Here is a 16,650-nt window from a genome sequence, read left to right on the forward strand (position 1 = left end):
ATCCACCTGCCAATGCAGGGGACACAGGTTCGAGTCCTGGTCTGGGAGATCCCACACACCACGGAGCAACTAAGCCCGTGCTCCACAACTACTGAGCCTGTGTTATGGAGCCCGCGAGCCACAACTACTGAAGCCGCGTGCCTAGAGTCCATGCTCTGCAACAAGAGAAGCCACTGCAATGAGAAGCCTGCGCACCACCACGAAGAGTAGCCCCCGCTCGCCTCAACTAGAGAAAACCTGCATGCAGCAACGAAGACCCAATGCAGCTATAAATAAATAAATAAATACATATATTTATTTAAAAAAAAAAAGAGAAAGAAAGAGTGGGTATAATTCAGGGTTCCAATACCTCTTTTTAAGTAGACTTAGAGAGGAGGGAGCTGAGATTAATTTCTGGGACATTACCATGGGACTTAGAGCTATGCGGAACCATGCAACTAGACTAATATTTTCATGATTTTGTATTCTCCTTAGGCTCACTTGTTCCTCTTATTTGCGGTAAGTTTTCTTAAATACTTGAAGAAAACTTCTAATGGTGATTTATAAAAATGTATGTAAAATTTGAGGCCCTATATCCTGACTGTTAATTTTTTTTTCACTTTAACTCATAAGAAGTTATCTTCTTTTTAGTGTTTTAAGGATCTTTTAATGTGTACTTCACATCACAAACTGTCACTTTTGGATAGAATGGAATAAATGACTTGAACAGCTATTCCCAGTTTTTAAATTGAAAGTTAAGTTTACCAAAAATTTAGTTTAACTCTTGGTCTTTTGCATGATTTGGTTACTATCAAAATAGACTGGCTTATTCTGCAGTAACAAAATATATTTCACAACTGAGAGTTAAATGTTGCTATGCAAAGTCATGGGATCCTGGTGTCCTGAGCTCCTAATTTCACCCCAGTGACAAGAATATTACTGATAAAACTGAAAAGAACAGAAAAGCTCAACAGAAACTTGACTGGAACCCTGTGGTCAAATGCTTGGTCCTTTAGATTAAATATGGACTGGATTGAATCCAAAACGTTAGGCCCACATATGATGATTTAGGAATTCAGTATTTATATGGCTGAAGAAGAACAAGTAGAAAAGTCACATAACATTTTCCCCACCACTAGGAATAGGCCCCACAGTCACTTCAAATCAAGGTAGGTCACATTTTTCTAGCATTTGATACTCTGTTTTGTTTTCTAGGTTTTTCCGCAGGGGTAGTAGCTCTTTTCTGCTTGGGTGCTATCACCTTACGCATGATATTAAAACACAGAGAATGGTAAGTTCAACGCATGCTTGACCAAAACGCACAAAAGGTTTTGACTTCTTGCCTGAAACTAAACACAGAAGGACAAGTTAAATGAAATAAATACTGCAATGGGATAACTGGAATAAGGTATCTTGTGTTAAATAGAAGGTCCTTTCTGTAAGAACTTAAAAGATAACAAACTAATTTTATTTGAATGGTGTTTATTCAGATCAGATTATGTTTATTTATATGTAATAAAAAATCTAGAAAATAGAAAAAAATCCCAGTCATAACAACTGCAGATATTTGGTATGTTCCTATACAGGTATGATCATTTTTCTTATATTATTTCTCTTTTTTCTTTTTCCTTTTAAAACTGAAATTTTGGACTTATAGTCTCCTGCCTTAATTTTTTTTTTCATTTAGCCTCAGGTACAGATTTTTTTTTATTAAATCATGTTTTCTTTTTACCTACTTAATTGCATATTTTTCTATTATATGTATCTATATTGTTGAAATTTTAGGTTGCTTCCACATTTATTTTGATAATAAATAAAGATATGAGAAACACCTTTAAAGAAACTTTTTCCACATCTCCTTATTTCCTTAGCCTAGATTCCTAGAATTGCTAGGGATAAGTGTATGAACATTTACATGCTTAGTAAATATAGCCAAATGACTTTCTAGAAGGTTAGTTCTAACTTGATCATATGTCAAATAATTAACCTATCTGGATGTATTGTGTTTCTGGATTCTTTTGTTGTTGTTGTTGTATTGATCTGTCTATTCTATCACAAACCACTTTGTGTTTAAATAGTATAGCTTTCTACTATTATAATATCTGATAAAGCAAGAATCCTCTCACTATAATTTTTTAAGCTTTTCCTCTCTCTTCTGTTTGTTCTTACAGGAGTTTTAGATGATTTGTCATTTTCTAAAAACAGATATGTTGTGATTGCATTTAAGTTTATAGATTAACCGTTGAGAACTGGCACATTTTCTGTAATGCTTTCCCATTCAGAAATTTACTAGGCCTTTCTATTTGTTCAAGTAATGTTTTCTCTCACTTGGTTGTTTTCATGACTCCTTAAATATACTACTAGGTTTCTATATTTTGTTATGTTTGATTATCCAGAAATTAGACATACTTTTACATTTTATTTTTAATTTATTCTTTTTAAAAAACATTTGTATCCATAAAGTAATGTTGCCATAGTGGGTCATGTGATATTTGGTGAGGACACAATCAAATGAGCAGTGCTTGGGAATTTTGATTAGAGAAGTTTCCATAGTGGAGAAGATATTTCAGGTGCATCTCAAGAGAGTGTAAACAAGGGGAGAAAGGTATTCCAGGTAGAAGGAGCAGTTTGAGCAAAGACCCAGAGGCTTGTCATTCCATCATATATTATGAGAACTACGTAAGCAGTTGACATGACTGGGAAAATAGTATGTGTGATGGTGATTGAAGGTGAAGGTGGCATAGGTTTATGTGGAGGAGTGACATAAAAGACCCCTCTGACCACATACATCTTGTGGAAATTACAGAATATTCTGATAGGTGCAAAGGATACATTTTTAGCAAATGATATCATCAGGTATCAGCCTGGAAATGTTCCGTGTGCTCAGGTTCTTAAGTCTCCATACATGCTAGTGTTAGGGAGGATAATCATGTGAAGTCTTACCAAATCTCAGGTAACTTCCAGTGGGGGATGATCAAGTCATGTCACCCTAAACATGTCACCCACAAACTCCAGCAAAATTACTTTAACATGCCAAGTCACTTGGATCTATCTAAATGATCTGATTACACTGTTCACAGTTCTATAATGCCTAGTGCAGGCATCAGACATGAAGGGGTTACATTGAAACTATGTAATAGTGGCATCTTTGAACCTGAATAGTTTGCTCTAAGCCTGGGAGGGCCTGAGCATAGTTGGTCTTGCAAGGGTCTACATTTGAGATGTACTTTAGGCAGTAGTGTTTATCAGAGTATGTATCACATAACCCTGATTTTGTGAATGATTTCAGGAGAAACAGTGTTCTCTGACCAAAAAAGATTGGGAAATACTTCATACTACATTTTTCTCATGGAGATTCACAATGACCATGAGAATATTTAAAGTTCTACAATAAAGATGCCTGTTTAATTTTTTAAAAACTAATCTCTCAAACTAGTTGGACTGCAGAACTTTTTTTTTTCTCATATAAGGCTTTTAACATCCCATTGAACTAATGTTTAATTTAACAGTCTTGGGGAAATCTGGAAAGATGGTCAAGAGCTAGATCATCAAAAGCCTTGCATGTGATGACAAGGAATTGGTGTTTATCCTGTAGAATCTTAAGCAAAGAAACAATACGTTCAGATTTGCATTTTCAAAAGAAGGGGCGGTACTGGGCTGTCAACCAAAGCAGCAGTGGTGGGGCTCAAGAGGATGGAATAGATGTAAGAAATACCTTCACTATGAAGAAGATAGGCTTTCCAGGATTTAGTGAATTGATGAATGTGGGGAGAAGGGGACACAAAGAATGAGTCAAGCAGATGTCACTGGGTGGGCCCAATGGTTCATCAAAAGAAGAGAGGGACATGTTTGTGGGGAAAGATGATGAGTTCAGTTCTGGCCTGCTACTTCCAGGCACCCATGATGTAGGACTCAAGAGAGAGGACTGGACTCAGGTAGATGACATTTAAATCACAATCGAAGCCTTGGTACTAAACAGAACATAGAAGATTAAAATAGGGATGAGAACAGATCTCAGAAGGACAGTAATGCTTAAGAGGCAGGAGGGGAAGGAACAGTCAGAAGTAAGATGAAAGGGGAAAATAGTTTCACAGAATTCAAGACAGAAAAAGGTCTCAAGAAAACAAAACTAGGGATGTCATTTGCATGGCGTTCCTCACAGGAAGTTAGAAGATAATTTTAGCCAAGTGTAATTTAAATAGAAGTTTAAGTAAAATAGAAATGTGGTCTCTATCTCCTTCCTTCCTGCTGCTAAGTTTGCTATCAGAGCATTACATGTGTAGGAAAATTTGCAAACTTTGGGAATGCCTACAAGCTCAAATAATTCATAATGTTCCAGTCTGATTATTAAGGTTATTAACATGTTTTTATCAAATACTATATGTAAGTGCCTCAGTTGATATGAACCAAACATATATGTTAAACTAAATTCTTAAGCATCACTCACTTGTTTTATTTCCATTTTCTAACTGACTTCAATTTAGTTTCTGATACTTGATGTAGACATTTGAGTTGCCTTGAATACTTTTTGTAAGTAAGATGAGTAATGAATCATTTGAAAATTGATGTCTAGTAACAAAATTAAATATTTTTAAAAGTCATCCAAACATGTGAAGAAGAGAGTATGTTATTTTTTTTTCTTGTCTTCTAAGATATTTTAATAAAACCTAAATCTCACATTAACCTAAAAGTTACCATTTTATAATAATTTTAATGTATCTTCCCCTTAAATATGTAAGTTGACCTCTTAAATATGATAGTGAGTGACAGGCTGTAAGTACCCTCAACAGTAATCTTTTTTCCCCAATAATTTTGTATTACTTTATCTCAGAGTTCTACATGATAGTACAATCACATTTTATTGCCCTTTGCTAATTTTGGCAAAGAGTTTTAGAAGCACAGCAAAGTACATGTGCTTTCAAAGAATAAAAGTAAAAATGTCTTCAAAATCATTTAAAGCTTTTAGCGCTGCATGACTATGTAAGGATTTTGAATTAAACATCAAATCTAAAAAATTTCTTTTTAAGTTAGATTGGAAGATTGGTTCTCCAAAGGTAAATTTATGATCATATTATAAAATGAAAGCTTATGACTTTTTTTCAATCTGGGAGTCATAGTTATTAGTCATTAAGAGTCCTGCCTAATATCAACTTCTGTCTTGGATACTTAGCAGCTTAGCAAGTTATTTTTATGGGTCTTTCCAAAAAATGGGGGTTACTTCATAGGATATTTAAGACAATAAAATGAAATCATCCATGAAAAGTATTTACTTGGTGTTGGGAATTATGGAAAGGAAACAACTTTTACACCTTTATAGTAATCATGGCCAATGAGTAAAGAATTTCTTTTTTCTTTTTTCTTCCATTTAGCAATTACTATACAAATACAAGCCATAAAGAAGACATTCATTTAGAAACACTGGAAGTATATTCTGTTGATCCATACAACCTAGCAAACTAATCAGAGGAAAAACTGGTATCTAATGAAATTTTAAATATTCTCATTAATTTATATGTCAAAATTTCCTTCAATTTAAATTTATCAATGAGCATAGTACTAAGTATATATGGTTCTGTTGCACATCTTTACTAATCATGCACAAAAATTGTTAACTTATCTATTTCACATTGCCAACTATGTCCCTGTTTTTGTTAAAATTTATTCATCTATTCAACAAATATTTAAATAAATAGCAAGATAATTAAGAATAAGATAAATAAGAACATGATAAGTATTGTGGAGAAAAAGAAAGCAGGAAAGGGGATAGATAGGCCAGGGTAGTTGGAAGAGAAGTCCTCACTAAGAAAATGACATTTGAGCAAAGACTAATGTGAAGTAAGGAGCTAGCCTTGTAAAGGAAAGAGCATTCCAGGAAGAAAGAACAGTAAGTGCAAAGATCATAATAAGGTGGAGTGTTCCTGCTGTAGTGTGGCCTTGCATGGACTGACCAAGGGAGAGAGCAGCAGAGACAAAACCAGAGAGGTACAGGAGGAGGGTGAGGATGGTCGACCCTACAGAGTATGCTAGGTCATCGTAATGAGCTTAGTGTTTATTCTGAGATGGGAACAACTGGAAGGTTTTAAGCAGAGAAGCAAATGATCACTTTAACTGCTGTGTTAAGAAGGGAGTGTATGTAGCCACGGGTGGAAGATGGGGAATCCCTGTGGACCCTATCACAGAACTCCAATAAATTGTGAGGGGCCACCAACAAGCTGGTGAGAAGAATTCAGATTCTGCATGCATTTTTGAGTTAGCGACAGTAGAGTTTGCTGACAGTTTGTATCAGGATATGAGAGAAAGGGAGGAGTCGATGATGATGCCTGGGTTTTTTGGCCTGAGTAACTGGAAGGACAGAATTGCCATTAATTAAGACAACTGAGAATGGAAAGCAAGACTGGGAAGAAAAATGAGTTCCACCTTGGAGATGTTAAGTGTGAGATATCTAATAGATATCCACATACAAGTGCCGAAAAGGTAGCTGGATGTACAGGTCAGCGCTTAGGGAATAGGACCAGGCTTGGCATACAAATTTGGGCCTTGTCAGTGTATGGATGTACAGAATAATGAAACCGAGTAAGATCAGCAAGGGGGTGAAAGAGGCTAGCGAAGAGGAAAGGTCCAAGTGCTGAGCCCTGGATCCTCCAACATTAGGAGTCATGGAGTGGGGAGGAGCCAACACAGGGGTGAAGAAGCAGCTCTGATTCAGGAGAGAACCCCAGAGTGTGGTGTTCTAGAGTCATGCAAAGAGAGAACTTTAATGAGGAGGGAGTGATAGACCCTGTCAAATGCTGCTGAGAGATCGAGAAAGATTAGTCGTGAAAACTGACCATTGTGTTTAGCAGCACAAGATTTGCTGGTGAACTTGACAAGTGCAGTTTTGGTGTAGAGGAAAGAGGCAAATTAGAGCTGATTGAAGTGGCCTTAAGAGAGAATGAAAGGAGAGAAATTGGAGATATTAACTCTTTCAAGGAGTTTTTCTATAAAGAGGAGCAGATAAGTAGAGTAATGGCAAGAATAAGAAGTAAAGGGAAGTATTTTTAAGAGTGGAGGAATAGCTGTTATTCCTGTAAGCTGAAGAGAATATTTAGTAGGAAGGGGGAAAATGATGGCAGGAAAGAAAAGGAAGAATTGCTGGAGCAACATCTGGGTAAGCTAGAAGGAGTGGGATCCAGGACTTAAGCAGAGGAGTAGACCTTAGATAGGAGCATGGCCTTAGTAACAGGAGGGAAGGTAGAATATATGGGTGCAGATGAAGGTAGGTGGGGAGATGTGATGGTGAAAGCACATGTGGAAGTTCTCTTCTGATGCTTCTGTTTTCTTGGTGAATAAAAAGAAAAATGATCAGCTGAGAGGGAGATTAGGAAAGGAGATGTTAGAGATTTAAGGAGAAACGAGAAGGTATTAAATAGTCACCATGAGAGTTGAAACCTGAATGATAGGGAGTATAGAAAGGTTGACAGGCAACATGAAGAGTCCCCCTGAGGTTCCCAGGAGAAAAAGGGGGTGAACATTTGACAGTTTGCTAAGCCCAGGCTGTACGCTGAGGCTCTTTCATGCCTTATCTCATTTAGCCCTCACTATAACTTTAAAAGGTGTGTATTATTCCAAGATAATACCTAGGTGAGCATATAATATCCCAGCTGAGAAAACCAAGGCGAAAAGGCTCTCTTGGCCAAAGACTTGGGGGTCAGTAATTAGCAAAGGTAGAATTCAAGCTCCAATCTGACTTCAAGCTGCTTTTTCCTACATAATCTATAAGATATAAAATAAAGATACCACCTCTGCCCTCTTGGAACTTATTTTAGTAACAAAAATAAGACACATACATATCATAGTGTAAGATTAAGTGCTATAAACAAGATACAGAAAAACTGCTGTGGCAGTTGAGGAAGAAAAGCTTCCTTGTTGCTAGTGAGTCATAGCCAAAGGGAAGAAGAGAACAGGAGAGACTACCAGAGTGATATCTAAATCCAAAGCCATGGGGACCCAAAGTAAAGTTATTACCTAAATGTTTGTTGAATGAATATTTGAATGAGTGAGAATGAAACCATTGCTTCAATTTCTCCCTCATTTATTTTTTTTCATATTTATCAGTATAAAATTTAATTATTATTTGCTTTACTTCATGTTATATGAAGAAGGACCACCTAATTGAATGATACCTTCTCATAGGCTTGATGCTCCATTATTTATAGCACTTGTAATTGGTATAGAGAGAGAGAATGTTAACGCTCATATTTAAACTTTGAGTTATACCACTGCCTTTCATGCTGTCTCCTAAATAGAAATTCATCTATTTCAGTATGCCTTGCTGCTCGGAACCCAACTGAACATCGGTTGGAGAGAAACCTAATATCAGCAAGTCTATTGGTATGGTCTCAACATCAAGTGAGATTATTCCATAAGTTTTAACTCCTACATGCACTTAGCCTCAAGCAAAACAAAGAAAGTTTGCTTGATGATAAAGATGGGAGCCCAGTTTTACTGCTACGTGCTCTTCAAGGACTTTTTGAAGCCTCACCTGTGACATACTTGGAGCCAGGCTATGGATATAAACAGTTACATAGCTCTGAAAATTGTCACATTGTTTAGGAAGGCACTAAAAAGAGCTGTCCTCATGTCTAGACTCTTCTTTTTATAATCAGCTTACTTACTGTTACCATATACGTTTGGTTATAGTGTGGTTTTAATTATTTAAGCAAAGTTTGAAGCATAGCCTGTGGTTATGATGGGCATACATTTTTTGGGAAGTCTGATTTTATTTTAATAGGAGTATCTTTCTCTGATATAGTTAAACGTTTCACTTTTATTTCCACTTGGTTTAAGTTTTTCTCATCGTATATACTTTACCTTTGCATAATCACTCAGTAATTCCAATTTGCACAATTTTTTTAAATCATGGGAGTCAAGTTTTAATTCTGAAGTTTAATTCTGACGTAACTGTAGTTGCCTGTAAAATGTCATTTGATAATGTGTACATTCATCATTCAAATAAATGTTGTCTTTAAAGAAAAACACTTGCCTTATGTGATTTTTTTTTTCTGGAGTCAATGAACTCTTGAATAACAGACATAGTCTTAGGGTTTTTAGAGTTCCTGATTTAACGTTTATGCATTCTGGATCCCACCACTTCATCATGTTAGCCAAACTCTCAACCCCCAAACTCAGTTCCCTCATCCTCAAGACTTATCCAGCCAATACTTTCCCCCAGGGCACTCATTCTCTCCTTCCACACTCTAAATCCAGCTGTCAGTTTTCTCTGTTCCAGCATTTCAATTATTGAGAAAATAAAATCTTGCTCATTGGCTACCACGGACTTACTCTCCCCATTTTCTCTTAGACTGTGTATGCTGTTTGACATCTTTTTTTTTAAATTGTGGTTTAAAAAACATGTAACATAAAATTTACGATCTTAACCATTTTTAGTGTACAGTTCAGAAGTATAGAAGTGTTAAGTATATTCACATTGCTATGCAATAGATCTCCAGAACTCTTTCATCTTACAAAACTGAAGCTCTATATCCATTAAACAGTAACTCCACATTCCCTTCATCCTTCAGCCCCTGCCAACCACCATTCTACTTTCCATTTCTATGAATTTGACTACTTTAGATACCTCATATAAGTGGAACCATACAGTATTTGTCTTTTTGTGACAGGTTTATTTCACTTAGTATAGTGTCTTCAAGGTCCATCTATGTTGTAGCATGTGTCAGATTTTGTTTTCAGACTGAACAATATTTCACTGTATGTATATACAATATTTTTTTATCCATTCATCCATCAGTGGACATTTAGGTTGTAATGCTGCTATGAACATGGGTGTGTAGATTTCTCTTCAAGACATTGCTTTCAGTTATTTTGGATATGTACCCAGAAGTAGTATGCTGTTTGGTATCTTATTCATTCACAATCAGTACCGTTTTCATTTCTACAACTCATCTGTTCATGCACCTCAAGCCATCTGCTCTATTATACCTTCATCTCTACTCTATTCTCCTTCCTTATCATAGCAAAGGATGAAAACATCACAGGATAACTCTATTTCCTCTCCCTTCACCTCCAAGATTATCTATACCCACTCATCCTTATTCTCATTTCCACCTACCACTTTTTACAGACGATACAGTTCTCTTCTCATCCCTTTCTGTTTCTTCCAGGATATTGCTCCCTCAGTAATACCATCTCTCATCACTGGCTTCTTCTTTCCACCTACAAATATGTTCAAGCCAGTACCCATTCAGCTGTAAGTGACAGAAATCCATCTCACACTGGCTTAAACCAAAAAGGAATTTTATTATGTCACATGAGAGAAAAGGTCAAGCGTGCAGCTGGCTTCAGTCAAAATGGGAATTAACCATTCAAATCATATCCTCAGGACTCTGTTCCATTCCCTGGTTCTGTTTTTTCTTGCTGGACTCATTCTCTGATAGACACTCCCTAAAAACTGGCAAAATGTTTGTTGACGATGCCAAGCGCACATCTCGTCAGCTTAGCATTCCAGCACAGTGAACTTCTCTTGTCCAATAACTCCTGCAGAAGTGCCTTAATTACCTCTGATTTGTCCAACTAGGGTCACATGTCCCCATTTCAACCACTTACTAGGATGAGAGCAGTGAAATAAGCAGATGACAAGGCCTAGGCTGCTTGTCCAGGCTTAGAGCTACGGATAGGATTGATCTACCTCAGTTGTTCTCAAGTGGGGCACTCACACCTCTTCCCCACAGAGGACATTTGGCAATGTCTATAGACATTTGTGATTGTTACAGCTGGAGGAGGGGAGTGCTACTGGCATCTAGTGGGTAGAAGTCAGAGATGCTGCTAAACATCTTACAGTGCACAGGACAGCCCCCAAAACAAAGAATTGTCTGTTCAACGTGTCAATAGTGTTGTATTTGAGAAACCATGGTCCACCTGAACCACATGGAACTGTGGAAAAGAGGAAAAATCAGGGGCCCAATTCCAGAAGAAGGGGCCCAGTTAAAGCAACAAATATCCACCCCCAAACCTGAAAACAAATCCTCCCCAAACCACCCATGCTTTCTCTCTTAAACTATCTCCCTTCTCTTTACCACTAAATTTTCTGAAAAAGGGGTTGACCTTAGCTGATTTACTCATTTCATTTATTCACTTAACAAACAATTGTAGAAATCATTCTTGTGTGCTAAGCAATGTTTTAGGTTGTGGGATATAGCAGTGATAAATGGACATGTTCTCTCATGTAGCTTTTATTCTAGTGAAGAGAGGCAGACAACAAGCAGATTGTCAGATGGAAATAAAATGAAAAAAATAAGTAAAATTTTAAAAATTATATGAAGCAGAGAAAGGGGAAAGGAAGTTCTGAATGGACATGCAATTGTAAATAGTGGTCAGAGAAGGCTTCACTGAGAAGATCACATTTAAGCAAAAAAAAACTCAAGGAGATGACGGAGGTAGCCATGCAGATAGATATCTGGTCAGAAAGTGTTCCAAGCAAAAGAAACATTAGGTGAAAACAAAAAAAACAGCAGAGCAAACAAAAACAAAAAACCAACCAACCAACCAAAATAAATCAAAGAGGGACTATGTCTGCTGCATTTGGAGAAATTTGTTTGCATGTTTATGGTAAAATCCAGTAGAAAGGGGGGAAATAATGATTCTGGAGAAAGAGGGGAATTCCTGGAGTGATGTCTTTGAGCAAGTAAGAACAAATTGAATCTAGTGCACTAGTGGAGAAGTTAGCCTTCGATAAGGGTGTGAACAATATAACCATACTAAGAGGAGATAAGGAAACTACATAAACCAGATAGAGGTATTGGGGTTAAGTAATGAGAGAAGTTTGTGGAAGTTTTCTTTGATTTTTTTTCTATTTTTTCTGGAAAAAAAAAAAGAAACGAAGCTATAAACAGAGACTAAGAATGATGGAGGAGAAGTCAGAGTTCAATGTCAAAATTAAAAATTTGAAAATAGTCACTTGGAAGAATGAGAGAGTAAATGGACTAGGTAACTATAGTAAGAGCACCAGGCAGCATTACAAAGGTCCATTTGAAATGAGTTGTCATTAAACAGACTAGTTCTCATGGATATGTGTTTTTCTCCAACCACGTTCAGTTTCATGGGTACAGGGGCAAAATTATGGAGAAATGAATCTAACCAAGACTGTTCATTTAATAAATATGATAAAGTGGGAGAAGGGTAAGGAAGCCAAGGTTGTATGCAAGATAGTGATTATAATGATCGACCATGGAATTTAACCTGGTAAGGATGAAAGTGAGGACACTAAGGGGGTTTGAGATTGAAAGATGGTGGTAAGATCAATGGACTGTAGGTACTGAGAGATACAAAGATTGTTGGGATCAGGGTACTAGAGGTGAAATAGAAGGATAGGATTGGTGGTTGGACAGTGGGATGGCCAAAATTATGAAGGGATTATAGTAATTGATGGTGACAGGGTCTAAGGTATGGCCATGGGCATAAGTGGCAGAGTAGAAGGAAGAACAAGATCGTTGGCAGAGAAGAGGTCAAGGTGCCGAAAGGCCAGGTATTTGGAAAATACCATCACTGTGAATATCAAATCACTGAGGACTATGACAGGGGCAACAGTAGAGGAGTTTGCCATGAGCTAGGAGCTAAAACCTTCAAGATATGAGGGAAGAAGGCAGATGTTAGGAGATTAGTGTAAAAAGAAGTGGTAACGAGTGGCATATTCTGATAGCATGTGAGGTAAGCCTGGGGAATTGAATCTTCTATTCCCTTTTCCATGGCCTACCATGATCTGGCTTCTTTTTCCGTTGCTCTGTTGAGAATATCTTGAAAGTATAATATCAAATCCTTGATAGAGTGGTATTAAAGTATTAAAAAGGAGGTGTGGTAAGTGATGTGATCAAAGTAGATGTTTCTTGCAGTAGAGTCTTGGGAGAGAGTCTAATGGAAACGAATGGAAAATTAAGAACATATCTGGCCTTTGGGACACTGCCCTTTCTCAACTAGTGAGGGTAGGAAGTGAGACTTGAATAAAAGGGACAAATGAAGTAAGACAGTATTCTGGATTGTTTGTGTGAGCTAAGGCTGTACATGCTGAGTGATATAGGTTTGCTGGACTGTGTGTACATGGGTCTCCAACAGTGAAAGTACACTGAGTAGAGATAGTTTTCAACCTTGAGTGTCTTTACTCCACCATGAATCATATCTATGCATGGAGGAGATAAGAGCTAGCATATTTACTGAAATATCTGCTACAATATCTTTTCAACCCTCATCCACCTCTCCTCTCTACAGCATTTGATATTTGGAATTACTCCACTCTCCATACGACTTGTTCCGACTCTTGCTTTAGAAATGAGTGGCTCTTGTTTCTACTAATTTTTAAATCTGGAGTTCTTGTTTTAGGAACCACAGACCTCCAAAAATTCATGGCTAGAACTGTATTTCAGTATAACCAGTTTTCTTTGTAATCCTATGTACTTTATTTTTTACATTTAAAAAATAATTCTGAGAAGGGGTCCATGATACACAAAAATGTTAAAAACCTCTTGTTGATAAGTCAGACAGAAAAAGACAAATGCTGTATGTTATCATTTGTATGTGGAATCTAAAAAATAAAACAAAAGAATTAATATAGGGCTTCCCTGGTGGTGCAGTGGTTAAGAACCCGCCTGCCAATGCAGGGGACACGTGTTTGAGCCCTGGTCCCAGAAGATCCCACATGTCGCAGAGCAACTAAGCCCATGCGCCACAATTACTGAGCCTGCACTCTAGAGCCCTCGAGCCACAACTACTGAGCCCACATGCCACAACTACTGAAGCCTGCATGCCTAGAGCCCATGCTCTGCAACAAGAGAAACCACGGCAGTGAGAAGCCCACGTACCGCAACGGAGAGTAGCCCCCACTTGCTGCAACTAGAGAAAGCCCGTGTGCAGCAATGAAGACCCAACACAGCCAAAAATAAAAACAAATAAATAAATTAATTTTTAAAAAAATGAATGAATATAACAGAACAGAAACAGACTCACAGATATAAGGAACAAACTAGTGGTTACCAGTAGAGAGAGGGAGGGAGTGAGGAACAAGATAGGGGTAGGGGACTAAGAGGCACAAACTACTATGTATTAATAAATAAGGTACAAGGGTATATCATACAGCACAGGGAATATAGCCAATATTTTATAATAACTTTAAATGGAATATAATCAATAAAAATTTTGAATCACTATGTTGTACCTGAAACTAATATTGTACATCAACTATACTTCAACAAAAATTTTTTAAAACCTCTAGATGAATCCTTATCTTTCTATTGTTTATTGTACATGTTCTCCCTTAACAGACCCAACAATTCCTGAGATTTTTAACCCTCTTCCATCCATTTCCTTTTCAGAAGTCCTCTTTATGGGCCTTACTAGAAGTCGAGCTTCATAATCAACAAACTACCTATATTCCCAAACTTTTCCTAGAACATTCCCCCACCTCCTGGCTGTCACAAAACTCCATTTGTCCCATGACCATAACTTTCTCAGTTAAAAATCCAAATAGCCTTTGACATTCTCCCTTGATCAGGCTACCCTCCCTCCTCCATATTAATTTCCTGTTACTGCTATAACAAATTACCTTGAATCTTAAAACAACACAGATTTTTGTTTTAACAATTCTGGAGGTCAGAAGTCTAAAATGAGTATTACAGGGCTGGACCAAGGTGTTGGTGGGACTGACTCCTTCTGAAAGCTCCAGAAAAGAATCTGTTTCTTGCCTCTTCCAGCTTCTAGAGGTAGCTGGCATTCCCTGGCTTATGGCAGCATCACTCCAATCTCTGCTTCAGACATTGCCTTTTCCCACTTGTTCTGTTGCCTTCCTCTTATAAGAACCCCTTTGATTATGTTGCCCACCCAGATAATACAGGATAATCTCCCCACCTCAAACTCCTTAATTTAATCACACCTGCAAAATCCCTCTTGCCACATAAGGTGACATATCACACGTTGTGGGGAATAGGATGGGGACATCTTGGGGGCCATTATTCTGCCTACCACACACCCCCATTTCTCTCATCTTTGAATTCTTACCTTTCCCTCCCCCATACTTCTTATTTCAATAAATAGCACTACCATTCATTTTGAATCCTCGGGCTAACTATTGATTCCCTTCTTTTTCTCACCACTAACTTTAAGAAAGAAATTAACCAAAATCCAATGCTTGAGTAAATTTTGTTCATCTCCAATATCTTTCTTAATTGTCTACTTTATCCCCAGTCACAGTCGCCACCAAATCCCACCCAGATGATGGCAAAAGCCTCCTTGCTGGTCTCCGCTATTGCCTTATTCTTATCCAGTCTCTATACTATAGACAGAATCATACTTTTTAAAATGCAAATTTGATTAAGTCACTCTCTTTTAAAAAATCTTTCAGTGGCTTGGTGTATCTCAATTCAACATAAAGAAATTGGTTCTTCATATTCCCTGTACACTGTGCGTGCTGCCTGCAACTGTTGCTTCAACAGAGAGAGCAGGCATTTCTTTAGGTGACCTACCCACGTGGATTCTTGAGAAGGGGAAAAGTCGTGCAGGGGTGTATAAAAGCGAACTTGTGAGAATCCACCGCCTTTGTCTGGAACTGCCCATCCTCCCACGCGGAATACATCAAGGAGCTGAAAGCGCTGCCAGATTTTCCTCCTGTATCTGGATCTCTAAGCTGGTCTTTGGGAGTGATACTTGTTAGAAGCAATGCACACTGGGAGTAAACAAGACCTTGCTCACCAAGGGGAAGTTGTGGTCAAAAGTTTTTTGTCCCGGAACCTCCGCCAAGCTTCCCAGACCCTGGGAGCGGAACCGGGTGTGTGGTACTTCTCTCGGCTGCACTTTCCCCTGACTTCGATTTTCTCCGAGATCGCATCTGGTTACTAGAGGCCCTTGGGGAGGATGCGAGCCACTTCTCCGAGGAGCCAGGAGCCTCTCCGGCCGCCAGCGCTCCCTGCCTCCTGTCCCGGAGGAGCCCTCCTGGCGGTTCTGGTGCTGCTCGCGCTGCCGGCGGCCTGGGGTGAGATGCGGGCGGGCGTGGCAGCGGGCGCGGCGGGCACTACCTCGTTGGCCCTCGCGTCCGAAGTGTCTCTTAACATTAGTTAAGCGCGCGAGAAGGCAAGTCGGCTCCGGGATTCCCCTCTGTGTCCCGGGACCCTGGTGGCACTGGTCGAATTCCTCTCTTCGGGGGGCTTATGTTGTGCTCAGCGCAGATGATGAACAGGTGCTGCACGGAATTGCTTGCCTTTGTGTTAATACAGAGACTGGCTTATAGCAGTGTGGCGCTGATCACAGGGAAAGAAAGGGGGGTTGGAAATTCGACAAACTTGGGTTCTAATCCTAGAAACATATTAATTGTGAGGAAAGTTACTACACGTGTTTCGTCGTCTGTCAATGAGAATACTGATCTCTGTACCTCATGGGGTTGGTACCTAAATGGCATAAAGCGTGTCAAAGGTCTAACACAGGGCCTGCCACTTGATTTCTATCGTCATTACTTCAGCTCTTTGTTCACGAGGGTGTTTGGACAAGCAGTCCAGGGGTTGCAATTATCACCTGAAAAGTGCCCTGCATCTGGCTATATTCACCCTACCCACACCCCAAACAACCACTGCCATCATTACAGATCCCAGGTGCTTGGGGTTAGAAGAGCTAGCTAAGCCGCAGAACCCTCAGTGTAAC

At 38.6% G+C, this 16,650-nt stretch overlaps 1 protein-coding gene across 1 annotated transcript in view; it reads left to right on the forward strand.

Moving 5' to 3' along the window:
• The window catches only part of CR1 (complement C3b/C4b receptor 1 (Knops blood group)), a 177,612-nt gene that overhangs the window by 19,016 nt on the left and 141,946 nt on the right, over nt 1-16,650 (forward strand). The window contains exons 22-23 of the mRNA XM_061183731.1: nt 1,195-1,270; nt 15,758-15,988. Of these exons, the coding sequence (XP_061039714.1) occupies nt 1,195-1,270; nt 15,758-15,988 (307 nt within the window). The remainder of the gene's footprint in view (nt 1-1,194; nt 1,271-15,757; nt 15,989-16,650) is intronic.

This window comes from Eubalaena glacialis, chromosome 3 (genome assembly GCF_028564815.1).
Source record: "Eubalaena glacialis isolate mEubGla1 chromosome 3, mEubGla1.1.hap2.+ XY, whole genome shotgun sequence".
NCBI lineage: Eukaryota > Metazoa > Chordata > Mammalia > Artiodactyla > Balaenidae > Eubalaena > Eubalaena glacialis.